This window comes from Hippopotamus amphibius, chromosome 9, assembly GCF_030028045.1.
Source record: "Hippopotamus amphibius kiboko isolate mHipAmp2 chromosome 9, mHipAmp2.hap2, whole genome shotgun sequence".
Taxonomy (NCBI): domain Eukaryota; kingdom Metazoa; phylum Chordata; class Mammalia; order Artiodactyla; family Hippopotamidae; genus Hippopotamus; species Hippopotamus amphibius.
In genome coordinates, this window is record NC_080194.1 from 45,013,265 (window position 1) to 45,026,940 (window position 13,676).

At 55.5% G+C, this 13,676-nt stretch overlaps 1 protein-coding gene across 10 annotated transcripts in view; it reads right to left on the reverse strand.

Moving 5' to 3' along the window:
* Positions 1-13,676, reverse strand: part of GDPD5 (glycerophosphodiester phosphodiesterase domain containing 5) — an 84,748-nt gene that overhangs the window by 22,396 nt on the left and 48,676 nt on the right. For 6 of the 10 annotated variants that reach the window (XM_057695111.1, XM_057695115.1, XM_057695108.1 and 3 more), the window contains 3 exons: positions 4,527-4,630; positions 1,432-1,525; positions 723-782 (listed from right to left, as the gene is read on the reverse strand). In XM_057695111.1, coding sequence (XP_057551094.1) covers positions 723-782; positions 1,432-1,525; positions 4,527-4,630 — 258 coding nt within the window. Of the gene's footprint in view, positions 1-722; positions 783-1,431; positions 1,526-4,526; positions 4,631-4,856; positions 4,899-4,989; positions 5,133-6,151; positions 6,347-13,676 lie in introns of those variants that run through there. The other 4 variants (XM_057695118.1, XM_057695116.1, XM_057695117.1 and 1 more) reach the window with 4 other exon arrangements.

The following is a 13,676-nucleotide window of genomic DNA, read 5'->3' on the forward strand; positions in this document are numbered from 1 at the left end:
TAGGGGAGCCTGAGAAGCCTTGTGTAGGTGGGAAGGAAAACCAAGGACGGGTCCAAAAGAGAGAGAAAGGGAGGGTGGGAGCGAAGGGGTAAAGCAGAGAAGAGGCAGACGTACTGGAAAGGTCTGAGATGTCTCATGTGGCAGAAGCTGAGGGTGATGGTCCCATGACAGCAGTTGGGAGACCTCAGCAGGGGCCAAGTCACGCAGGGCCTTAATGCCGGGTGGGGGAGTTTGGATCATCCTGGGAGCAATGGGAGGGGTGGGAAGGGCTTTAAATTGGGAATAATATCACTGGATCAGCGTTTAAAATGAGCTCTCTGAAAAGAAGGAGAAGGTGAGACTGAAGGCAGAGCCAGCCAGAGGGCCGGAGCAGTGGCCTGTGCTGGTTAACCACATGGCTACAGAGCTAGGATCTTGGACCCTCCACTTATTAAGTGGTAGACCTTGGGCAAGTTACTTAACCTCTTTGAACCTCAGTTTTCCCAACTGAGAAATGGGATCATAACAGTATCTAACGTCACAGGGCTGCTGTGAGGGTTAAATGAGTTAATACAGTCCAGACCGTGAGAACAGTGCTGGGCACACAGTGAGTTCTCCGTGTTAGCTACTAGAACAATTATAATCACGATCCAGGAAAGGGAAGATGTATCCGGGCTCTTCCTCAGCTCCTGCGGCCTCCAGCCTCCCCTCTCCTCCCGAGCCCCCACGGAGGCAGCCCTTACCTTGTGCAGCCAGTGCAGGTTCATCTGCTGCCCCACAGCGATGTGACATAGTGCCAGGACCTGAACAGGGGGCCCACAGGGTGAAAGTCAGGCACAATGTGTGACCCGGAGGTTTCTGCCAGTTCCCCAGACACCCAGCTCCCCACTGCTTTCTGGGCTTGACTCAGCCAGTCAGCAAACCTCCCTGAAGGCCGTGGGAATGCCCAGCCCTGCCCAGCCCAGCCCAAGCCTGGCCTCCTCCCAGATTATTCCAGGCCTCCAGGCTCCTCCTCCTCTAGGATTTTCCCCTCAGGGGGTCACTGAGCCCTGCTGCACTTGGACTGCCTAACTAATGTTTTGGGAGTTCCAGGCTCCAGGATTCTGGAGCAGACTTGAGCCTTGTCCCCCAGGATCCCCAGCCCTGCCTAGGGACTAAACTGAGTCTGAGGGAATAGAGTATTGGGAGCAGGGACCAAAGCAGAAGTTCCTGGAAGACGAAGTCTGCACTGGGGACTAACAGCAGGATGCTCTCACAGGGTCGGGAGAAAACATGCCAGGATGGGGCAAAGCAAGAGGGCCTCGCACCTTGAAGGAACCAAGCCCTAGAGGCCCGGAGAAAAGCCAGCTGCCCTTCTCAGACCAGGGTGGGCCTCTCCATCCGCCCAGCACAGGCCAGGTCTCCCTTCCCCTGGTAACAGGGCCACCTGCCCTCTGAGACAGCCCCACGTACCTGGAGGCCCGCGATGTAAGTGAAGGCGGCTGCTGTGGTCATGAGGATGGGCACACACCAGTCACTCCAGTAGCCCATGCGGTTGTAGAGGTACCTGTCAGGAGGAGAAGGGGCAGGGGTCACACCTCCACCAGGGAGCCAGGACGCGCCCTCGGGCTGGCCAGCTCTCAACTCTCATGCAGCCCGCGCAGTGACCAGGGCCTGCCCACTCAGTGAGGAGGTCACTATTTCCCTGATCATCGGTCAGCCTGTGGAGGGCTCGCGGGGAACACCTGGGCATGCCAAGAAGCATAAACAAGAAGACAATTCCCCTTAATTCTACTGCCTGGAAATAACCATCACCAAAATTTTGCTGACTCCTTCCAGTGGGCTCCCCTCTCTGCTTATACACGTGTGTAAACAGCAAAGCTGGGACTCGGCTGCCTACGGCACAGCGGTCAGAGTTCAGCCTCTGGAGGGAGGCACACGCAGATTCAAATCCCCTGGCTTGCAGGACTCTGAGGGGGTGACAGGCTCCCCTGACTCTAAGATGCCACTGACTGTGACATTTATCTCAATTTCAGTGTAAACATGTGAAAAGACGAGGTCTTAGGATTGCTAAGATGTGATACCTGACTTCCCTGAGCCTTAGTTTCCTCACCTACAGGATGGGGATAACAAAGTGCCCTCCATATGGTTTCCTGAGGAGGAAGCGAGGTGAAGAACGGGGTCAGTACTCCGTTCTCTGCTTCTTATTAACACAAGCATTTACTGAGGTCAGTATAATCCTAAGGAAATTGTGATTTTTTTTAATAGTCATGTGGTCTTCTATTGAATTAATGTACCAATTAATGTATAAAGCCAACTTCCTACTAATGACAATGAATAGTTTCCAATTATTAACTGTCATAAATTAACACAAAATTTGTTTTGCACATACCATTCTGTATTACTAATTATTTCCTTAGGATAGACGCCAACAGATAGAATTACAGGGCCAAGAGAATGAACTTTTTAAGGCTCCGAATAGATGCTACTTCGTTGCTCTCCAGAAAGACTGAACCACCTATATCCTCCCTGTACAGCTGGGGAAACTGAGGCTCAGAGAAAGCGGCAACTTGCACAGGGTCGTCAGAGAAACGGAGCTAGCACCAGGCAGCTTCAGGCCTGTTGCTGTCTTGGGCCTGTGCAGAGGGCTAGGAGGGCACACCAGGAGGACACCATGGGGCATCTGCCCCACCCCAGCCCTCACTCTCAGATTCCAGGGGAAAATCTACTGTTGGGGAAACTGAGGCCCAAAGAAGGGCAGGCCCTGGCCCTGGTAACTACTCCACTTGTCTCTCCCTTGTGGCAGGAAGCCACCCTAGACGGCAACATCCTGGACGGTCCCACCCTGGCTTTCCCAGTCCAACCCTGACCATCTGGGTCTTGCTCTCCTCCTCTTGCTGCATGAGCTAAACCCAGAGACTCTCTAGACCCTGGGGACCAGGCCAGGGGCTCCTGAATCCCAGCACCAACTCCAAGAAACTGAGGTGACAGGGTGAGGGAGCTGCAGATCCTCAGGCCGTCCCTAAGCACAGGCAGGCCTTCCCTCTGCAGTCTCCCTGACTGGGCAGGCATCCACCCTCTGCTTGAGCTGCCCAATTTCAGGGAGCTCACTTGCTGGACAGAGTGGGATAGCTCCATGGACAGCATGATACAGTCAGGCATGTTCAAGTCCCTGTCCCAGATCTGAATGCATCTTGCCGAGGGACTTTGGAAAGGCTACTTAACCTCTCTGACCCTCAGTCTCCACCGATTGTCCCCAGTATGTGCATTTGGCACTAACTGGTTGTGTGGCCATGGGTGAGTCCTGCCTCTCTCTGGGCCTTAGATTCTCCTCTGTACATGATGGGGGTGGACCACCATCGGGCAGCAGGCCTGCAGTTCAGCAGAACTGTCCAAGGGCCAGCAGGGAATGTTCCCATTTGCCAACAGCAGTGCCTGTGCTTTGGATACCTGCAAGGATGAATAAATTGATTTACGGCATTTAATAAAGGCCAGAGGCCACCTCTGGGACTCGGCTGGGACTCCAGCTCATCTTGCTGGGCTGCAGTGGGACAGCAGCCCGTCCTTTATTGAGCTCATTAATAACAGAAGCACAGCCTAGTGCCATGTAGAGGCACTCCATGAATTAAATCTCAGGATCATCAAAAATCCTAGAACTGTGGCCCATCAGAAGCCCAGAGTCCAGAAATCCTAAATTCTAATATGGTGACCACCTTCCAGCTGGAGAGTCAACGTCCCAGGAAGCAGTCCTTGGGTTTAGGTGAGCTTGGAGCCCTCTCATGTCCATCATCTCATTTCATCCTCAGAAAGACCTGGTGAGGTCAGTTATCCCACTTTACAGAAGAAGAAACTGAACCTGAGAGCGGACTCACACTTACGTGTCCATGGTCATGCTGAGCTGAACTTCTAACCGAAAGGAAACGGCAGCAGTGGATGGGGAGGGAGCTCTGGCTGCCAAGCCCCAACTCTGCCCCTAGCTGCCTGTGTGAGCTTGGGCCTCCGTTTCCACACCTGTCAGTGAGGGAGTTCCCACTGGAATCGAGGGAACGTCCCCTCCTCTGTGCCTTTCACTGTTTGACAAAAGTGGGCAACGGGGGAGTCGGGGCTGGTGAGGAAGAAACAGGAGCCCTCGTGCACCCACGTACCAGCCTCAGCTCTGCCCTTGGACCTGAGGCTGCTGCCCGTCAGAGACCCTGAGCTTTCCCAGAACCACAGCATCTACTAGCCCTGCCCAAGGCCCTGCTCAGGGAGTTAGGAGGCCTGGGGTCTGAGGCCACCTCCTCCTTGGTCTCTTTGGGCCTTGGAGTTCTTGTCTACAAAGGGGTCCAGAGGTCCCAGCCCCCCCCGCTGAGCCCTGCCCCCGTCTTACATTCCTGTTCCCGTGATAGGAGCATGAGGGAGGAGTTGCCGGTTCTCTCTAGAGGACTATGCCCCCAAGGCTACCCAGAGAGCTGGTGGCCAGTGGTGGCAGAGCCCTGAGGACCGGCCTGGGAGGGAGGCTCAAACCCCAGCCCCCGTCTCAGCCACCAGGTGCCCGGGGCCCTGTCCCCGCCCTGACACCCACTCACCAGTTGAATTCATTGTAGTCGTTGTGGACTTCCCACCAGAAGTAGAGCCAGGTGAGCGTGAGGCTGAAGGTGCAGGTGAGGAGCAGGAACCAGAGGCGCTCCCACTGGAGGGGCGGAGTGAGGAAAGGGGTCAGGTGGGACAGGGCTGGCCCCTCAGGCCACCTCCACCCGGAATGTTCCCACCCCTCCCCCTCTGTAGCCCGACTGCCAGGCAGGGCTTACCGCCCTCTTCACGTGGGTGGGGACCCGAGGCTCAGAGAGGGAAGTGACCTGTCCAACGTCACCGAGCCCACAAAACAGGGGGGAGCCAGAGCAGGGTCAGGGGCCCACCCCAGAGCTGGGCCCTTTGTGCTGCAGCCGGAGGCCCTTCCAGTGTGCACCAGTCTCCAGGAACAAAGGCCGCATCTGCCGGAGCCTTCACACTGGAAGAGTGATCCGCAGTCTGAGGGGTCACATTCCTCACCTTCTTCCCTCCTCACACAGGCCTGCAAAGTAGGTGTTCTTCCTCACTTCTGCCCCTTGCTACACAGAGGCCCAGAGAGGTGAAGCAACTTGCCCAAGTCACACAGCAAGTTAGAGGAGGGTTAAAGAGCAGTGCCCCAGCCTCTAGAGGTGAAGAAACGCAGTGTTCTACCACCCTCACCAGGGGCTGGCCTCTCTGTCTCCTGGTGGGGGGCGCTGCTGGCCTGCGGGCACTTCTGATTGGGCCCTGGGGCTTGCCCCTGCTTTCCTCCGTCCCCTTGGTCCCCTGATTTCCGAAGCACAACAATCCTGGAACATCCGGCTCTTTGGGGAAGCTGCTGAGACCATCAGCACAAACATCTGCCCCGAGGGGAAGTCAGTACAGGAGACAACCAAGACCACCCCTGCCTTGAGGGGCTGGAGGGCGCGGAGGAGCTCGGCATCTCTCACCCAGCCACTGCCCGGGCCCCTTGCCGGGGTCCCCGCAGCTTTCCTGACTTCTTTGATCCTTTCTGCACCAGACAGCCAGCATGGAGCTACAGGTCTAACCCCAGTTTAACCTCTTGATGGGTCCCTCTAGAAGGCAACCCCTCTCTGGTCCATGGGGCAAACCTCCTCCTCCCTGAAGCCTTCCCTGTCCCAGCAGGTGAATCCCATCTCCTGAGAGCTTCCATAACGGTTGCACCCATGTCCGTTAAGGCACAGACCCTGCAGTTCTAGAACCGTCCCTCTATACGTTGGTCCCCCCTGCCACACTGTAAGTACCTTGAAGATCTGGGTAGTGAGCCAGATCTGCATATTCCCAGGGTAGGTGGCAACTTAAGAAAGACTCCATAGTGAGATGGCAGGTGAGAAAAGATCCTTTCTCCTACTCTGGCATGAGTATGTCCACCCAGGAGAGATTTCACTGGGGGCTTACCACCCGACCCCCACAGAGAGCCCTTGCTCTTTTGTGAACCCCAAGCCAGCTGCAGTGAGGGGCCATCTGTTCAGAGATCACTGCCTCAGCAGGCGTAAGGCCTCTGGCCAGAGGACAAGGTTCTGAGAAGGGCCCGGGCAAGGGGTGAGCCTCGGCCTACGATGGGCCTGTCCCCGGCCAGCAGCATGTAGTCCCAGGGGGCCAGGGAAAGAGTTGCAGGGACAGTGGCAGGTAGAGAACCCACCACAGGTGCTGGGGGCGGGGAGGGTCCTATGGCGATGAGTGATGCAGGACCCAGGGGCAATTCGGACAGGTGGCCATGGAGACGCAGGCATCAGGAGGGGCCACAGCAGACAGGGGTCCTGTGGACGAAGGGCCACTGTCCTCACTTGGCTGGATCCTGATAGTGGGGCAGGGAGGACAGGGCAAGAATGCGGGGCTGTCCCTCTCTCCTCCGGGAACCTGCCAGTGTGACAAGGTTAGAGCTGGCGGGGCTGAGGCACCCAGGGCATAGCAGGGGTAGGCACAGGGCCCGAGCAACTAAGAACTAGAAACCCATTATCGGAACCACGGAACCAGGCAGGAGCTGGGGTTGGGGGCCACCTGGGGATGAAAGTCCTGGTCGCTGAAAGCTGGAGGTCCCATGGCCACAGGGAGCCTGTAGATGGGGATGAAGAGGCCCCATCCACAGCAGGGATGGAGACAGCAGGTCATTCTAAGAACAATCAGAGGAAAAAACTGAATGACAGGGGCTGGAAGAAAGGGGAGGGAAAGCCAGGAACTGGGGAAGGAAGTGGCCTGGCGAGCAGCTCCACTGACAAAGAGGCTCCAAAAGGCACTAAGGGTCCTTGTCAGGGCGTGTTACAGGAGAGGGGCCTGAGCCAGCTCCGCCCCCCAACCAGCCAGCCTGGCCCTGCTCCAGAGATGCAGGCTGTGAGACGGTGCTGGCAGGGATGGTGGAGCCACTGGCCCTCCGTCGCCTCCCACAGTCTGCACAATGCCCGGGATTCTACCCCCATCCCAGAGCAAACAAAGACATCAAGACTTAGAGAAGCGCTACCACATGTGGCTGAGCAAGTTGTAGACCCCAACACTAAGAAGTGCCACTCCTGCCATGGTTACCTTATTTGTCATGCAGTTTTCCAGCAGATAACACATTCAGGAGCCCTGGGGAAGGGGCACCCTTTGCTAATTTGCACAGGGGCTCAGTATGGGTAAGTGGAGGGGAGTCAGAGGTTGAGCAATGTATACGAGTGACCAAGTGGGGGAGGAGTGGAAGTGGGACTGAATGCAGGTACCCCGGCAGGAGGCAATCCTCTGCAGCCCCCTTGGGAACCAGCACTGCACCGCTCTCCCCTAAACCCCCACCTTTGCTCTCTGGGACCCAGGTATGGTGATCCCAGACCCAGGTCAGCCCCCTGAGATTCCTTTCTCTTCTCTTGCTGGGGTCCACCCCCTAGGCCAAGCCTTCTTCTTCAGGAAGCCCTCCCATCCCTCTAGCCCCCAAGACTGACCTCCATCCCTCCCTCCCTTCTTTTCTCCCTCCCTCCCTCCTCCCTCCCTCCCTTCCCTCAGCCACACCTCAAGGCATGCAGGATCTTAGCTCCTCAACCAGGGATCAAACCGAAGTGGAAGTGGAAGCGTGGACTCTTAATCCCTGGACCACCAGGGAAGTCCCAGGACCTCCCTTCCTTGACTGCTTCCACACAGACTCTTGGTACCCACCAACCTGACCCTCCACCACATTCTGAATTGTGAAGGCGGAAAGAGCCCAAGCTCAAGAGGGAGACAGACCTGACTCTGCCACTTGGGTGAGATACTCAACCCCTTTGAGCCTTGGTTTCCTCACCTGTAAAATGGGAATAACACCCCTTACTGTGGAGGGTTGATGTTAAATGACGTTATGTACATCAAGTGGTACACAATAAGTGCGTAATAAGGGACAGTTCACTGGGCTATGGACTCCTTCAGGGCAGGGACGGCTGAGGTATCTCTTTGCACCCTGGGCCCACAGCCCTTGCAGCACAAGGTGCTCAGATATGGTGTGAGGAACAGAAGAAGGTGTGGACATGATGAGGATACAGGGAGGCCTCAGGGCCACCAGTGGACAAGGATATCATCCAACCCCAGATTTATCCTCAGTCGAAGCCTGGGGTTCCCGGGGAACAAAGGGAAGGAGCTCCCATTGTGACACCCCAGCCCCTTCCTTTCAGAGCCTTGCAGCTGCCTGGAAACAGGACGAAGGTCAGGTGGTTCCTGAGCTGATCCACCACAGAGGCATAAGGAAGTGGCTGAGAGCAGTTGGGGAAGGGGATGGGCCCTGGCTGTGGATGGGGTAGGAAGCTCCATTCCTGTTACAGGGGTGACAGGGATGGAGAATCCCAGAGGCCTCAGCCCCATGCCGTCTCCTCCCACTCTTGTCCCCACCCTCCAGGAAGATGAGACCCTCCATCCCACCCCGGGCAACAGTGTGCCAGTTTCTCCTGCTCACTGTCTCCTGCTGGCTGTCACGTCTTCCCCTCACCCGTCTTATCTCTGTCCCGCCCACAGCCTTCTGCATTCAGAGGAGAATGTGCTTGCGGAAAGAGAATATATTAGCAGCTAGGGCTCACAGGGTCACAGAGCACTGCAGCCACAAACCCCAGCCCTGCACAGGACGTGTGGGCGCAGGACCTGCTGCTGCCGTGTGCGGCCCGCTGCGGGCCCCTGCCCGCCCCAGACTGCAGCCCCGGGCCGGAACACACACAGACACTGCTCACACTGCTGGGGTCCCTGCAGGGTCTGGAGCACCTCCTCTGGGTCCTCAAAAGAGAAGCTGGAGCCTGAAATCTGCATGAGGATGGCATCTGTGCGGGGCCCGCCTCTCTGCCCTTGACACCACCACAGACTTCAGATTCACTTTTAGAGCCAGAGCTGTCCTGCTGGACTCCTGTTCCCTGCCTGTCCCCACCAGGGGCAGAGACTGTCTCTGCGGCTTCCAGGACAGGAGCTCGCCCTGCTTCTCCTCCCACAGCTCCCGGGGCGGAGGGCGGGGGGGTGGGGCGGTGGTGCTCTCCCTCTGGATGCTGCCTGGCCCTCCTCTGGGCTGAAAGTTCTTCCTTCTGAGATAGCGGCCGAATAGGGGCCGGCTGTGTTTGGGAGTCCAGTAACACTGGGTGTGAATCCCAGACTGGCCACCTACTAAATGGGTGACCTTGGAGAGGACAGTGCTTTATTCTCCCTGAGCGCCGGCTTCCTGCTCTGTAAAATGGGGACAGCAGTGTTGCATAGAAGTGTCTGGTGACGGCAGGGTGTCAGGAGTTGTTTTCCTTGCTTCCATCCCTCCCTGAGGTCCAGCTGAAATCTGCCTCCTCGGCTGCCACCCTGTAGCTGGTTTTCCGATACCACACTGAACAAGTCCGGCAAGAAGGCAAGAACATTGGGGTCAAATGCCCAGGGGGTGCGGGAATATAATCAAGAGCTGGATTTTCATTCCCCGCCCTCTCCCACTAGCCACGGGGCTGTGGGCCAATCACTCAGGACCTCGAGCCTCAGCTTCCTCCTCTGTTGTTGAGAATGACATCACCTCCACCTCACGGGAGGGCTGCCAGGCCCGAATGCGATTACAGATGTAAGCTGTAAGTCGCCAAATCCATGATCGTTCCTATAATTATCATTTTGTGTCTGACAGCCCTTTAATTATGTGAAGACAGTGATCAAGTCTTCCCCACCCCCTGCTCTACATCAGATTTTGCCGGCTGCTGAGGACAGCGTGCCATGGTCAGGGGGACGCAGAGGTCAGAGCCAGCTCTGCAGGCTGCCGTCCTAGGAGCTGACATGGATGAAGGAAGAAGATCCCTCATCGCTTGCCACGGAGGACAGAGCCCTACGTGAGCACTTCACAGAGTTGGGGGGTGGGGCATTCCTAAGAGCCCTCTACCTGCTCCATCACATCTCATCCTCCTCACAGCTCTGCAAAGCAGGCGGAATAGTTAGAGGAAACCACAGCTCAGAGAGGGGAAGTGAGTTGCCCAAGGTCACAAAGGGCAAACGTAATGATGGAGCCAGAATTCACACCCAGATCTGGGTGCCTCCAGTTTCTTCAATTGTCCCAGAGGAACAAGAAGCAGGACATGTAATTATCCTTGTCTGCCCATGGAGGAAAGTGGCTCAGAGGGCAAGGCTTTGCCCAAGGTCACACAGTAAGTCACAGGCAGTGCCAGGGCAGGAATCTTGGAATTTCAGAGTTAGAAAAGATTTCAGAGATCATCTTGCTTCATTCCCTAAAAGTCCAATCAAGAATGGGGAAACTGAGACCCAAAGACAAGGAATGGCCTGGAAGGATGGACACAGGATTAATATCAGATAAATTAGTACAGAAAGGATGGAGAATTCAACAGATGGTAATGGGACATCTGGACATCTATTTGGTAAAAAAAATATAATTAGACCCCTACCTCACACCCCATACCAAACTAAATTCCAGCATCTCCCCTCCACATCCGTGTACCACTCTCTTCCAGTCATTCTACACATGTGCTGAGCCCTGGACACTGGGAGATAGATCAGGCCTGGACTCCACTCTGAGCAACCTTCACAGATGACTGACCAGCCAGCAGGCAAAGCCAATCCTAGAAATGAGTGCGGGGAATGGGGCAAGCAAGGGCTGCTAAGGAGCACACTGCCAGTTATGGGGGAGGGGGGATGTCTGGAGGGCTTCCTGGAGGAGGAGATGCTTGCAGCAAAGGTGAAAGGAATGTGCTTGCTGGGATAACAAGGTAAGGGAAGAGGGAGGGAGTGGAAGGTGCAAAGGCACAGAGCCTGGCAGCTTTTGTTTGAAACAACAGGCTTCTTATAGGTTTATAAAAGCTTTCTCTATGTAAGAATATTAAATTTCATATAGATTGTCCATTTTTTTCTTATTTTATCAGTTGACTTTAATTTTGTTTTTCATGCTTTCTGTATAAAAATTTAAATTTTTATGTAGTCAAATCTATCCCTCTTTTCCTTTATAGGTTTTTGCCTTTGGTATTGTGTTTAAGGAAGGTAGCCCACGATTATATATTTAACTCATATTTTACACTGATAATTTCTCATTGTTCACACTTAAATCTGTAATCCACCTGTCTACCTATAGCTCCATATGGGTGTATACGTGTATGGAGAAGGTTTGAAAGCCTTTCCTCTAAAGCATGAAGATGAGAATTTCTTTTACTTTATATCTTTGCAAGTTGTTAGAATTTTCTCAACAAATGTCTGCTTCCTAAATAGAAAAAAAAGGAGCTTAAAAAGAGAAAAAAATACATTTTAATCCATCTGGAATTTCTTTTTTTTTTTTTTTTTTTGATTTGAGGTAAGAGCCAGGAATCTAATTTTACGAGTACTTTCACCAAATGGATACTTCAGCTGTCCCTATATGGTGTGTGATATTTGCAGTAACTTCCACGATCGTCTATCACACAGCATACCCTCAGATGTGTGTGGGTTGTTTCTAGGTTTTCTAGTCTGTCCCAAAGCAGCCCTCTCCCGTGTCTGGCTCTGCCTAGCACGGCTCCTTCTGCGTGGCTGAGCCCTGCTCCCTGTACGACTCCTGAGGTCCCGGCTCTGCGTTGAGGCCCCAGAGCCCAGCTGTGCCCTCAGCACCACACGGCCTTGCAGAGGCTGGAGAGCGATTGAGGCGTGCCTCCCTGCCGAGTCTGCCCACCTGCAGGCTATACCTTGGGCACACCAGCTCTTTGAATCATCATCCTGTTTCATCCTTGCCAAGTTCCTCATGGGGGACTGGTGGATGTCAGCTGGGAAGGGTGTGGGGAGCTCCCTGAAGAGAGAGTTGGGCAGCCCTGGCAGGATTACTCTGGCTCTGACCCAGGAGATTTGGGGGAGGGGGCAGCCTAGGGAGGTTTGAGATGGATCACAGCATTAGGGCCGAGCAGGAAAAGGGATTAAATTCCCCAACCCCAGCCAGCTCCTGACAGCCTAAGCGGCTGGATTTGTTTTTCCGGGCTACAGAGAGCTGGGTAATTAGGCCTCTGTCTGCCCTTGCTTCTGCCAGAGTGCACTCACAGTAGCTCATTAGGCAGGAGAATGAAACCAGGCTCAGCCTGGAGCACCCTGTCCCTCCCCGACCATCCCGTGGGCTGCATCCGCCCGTGGGGAGACACGAGCAGAAGAGCTGGGGGCCCTTAGGTGAGATTGTCCTAAGGTCCGCCAGGGGGCCCTGCCAAGGCCACAGGCTGGGAAGTGGCCACAGCCTCTTGCTGACGCCCATCACCTCCTGCCCCATCCATGCTCCCTAAGCAGACGCTCAAGGTGCTCATGGAGGTCAAGAACAAGAGCTTATTCGTCTCCCCGGAGTATGGCATGAGCACGCCAGGCACTCTCAGTGCCATTCAGAGAGGAGGAGGTGGGGTGCGGGGGTTCCCGAAGGCCAGAGATGGCTTGGTTTTATCACAGCGATAAATCCTTAAGCTCCCTGTGCTGCAACAACCAGGCTTCTGCCAGCCTCTCCCCTCTCTCTCTCATGGATGCAATAATATCATCTCCCATTTTCTTATCCTCATGGTAACCCTGCAAGGTTTACAGGATTAAATGGGTCTTATCCTGTCCAGTTTAGAAATGGGAGAACTGAAGCTCAAGTGGGGTCGTCTCTGACCTGCTGGGTCCCTTTCCCCAAAGCACCAGAGAAGGGAACAGCCATCCCTTGGAAAGGGATGGACACATTTTCCCCAAGTTGGAACAGTGGTCTGTCCTGTTCAGGACGTGAGACACGTGTTGATATCTGTTATCTAACTGGACCCTTGGGGCATGGGTTTGTACCTCCACCTCACCCACAAGCAAGCTGAGGCCCAGAAAGGGTCTGGCCTTGCCTAAGGTCACACACTAAGTCACTGGAGGAGGCAGGGTAGAGTTCAGGCCACAGCTCCCTTAGCCAGGAATGCCCAGGTGCGTCTGGTTGACTCCAATCACACCCTGGAGCCCATTCCAAAGGCTGCTTCCTCCAGGGAGCCCACCTTGATTCCCGAGTGAGATGCCCTCTTCCCTGCCGCATATGCCTGCCACAGGCCCACATGGTGTTGATAGGACAGGAAGGTGGGGAGCCAGCTGGGAAACTCATCCCCTCCTCCTGCTGACTGGCAGAGCCCGACCCCAGCTCCAAGGGTGGCTTGGGAGGTCTCTCGGCTGGGTCAGCACCCCTCCCTTCCAGCCACGGCCGGGGCACTGGAATGCGGCGTGCCACCCACACTCTCCAGACCATCCAGTGCTCCTTGGGGTGCTCACCTGGGAGCTCTTCGGGGTTCCAGCCTCCCCACCCTAACTGGCTTCCTCACTTGCTCTTCAACTCACCCTCTTCAGTCATCCTCCCACCCCCTGCCCGAGGCCCCCTTCTGAGCCAGGCCCTGCCTTCAGCACAGCAGAGTCCAGCGGGAGAAACAGAAAGTATCGACCCACATGGGCGGCCAAGGCCCATGTGCTGCGGGAGCCCAGGGGAAGAGGAGAGGAAGGGAAGCGGGCCTGACTCTTTTGTTTGAAGGGGGGGACATCGTAGAGGAATAGAGATTTACGATGAGCCTTGAGAGGCAGAGCCCAGAGAGAAGGCATTCCGGACAGCGCGGACAGTGGAGCAAAGGGCAGTGCTGTGGAAGGGTGAGGTCAGTTATCTTGGGGTGGCTGTGTGGAGGGTGAAGGGGTGCTGATGGATTTCCCCACGGCAGGTGTCTTCCTGCCATGGTGGGAGGGGCCCCCCTGGAAAGAGACAGGCAATGGTGGGTGTGCTGGGGCGGGGCGGGGGG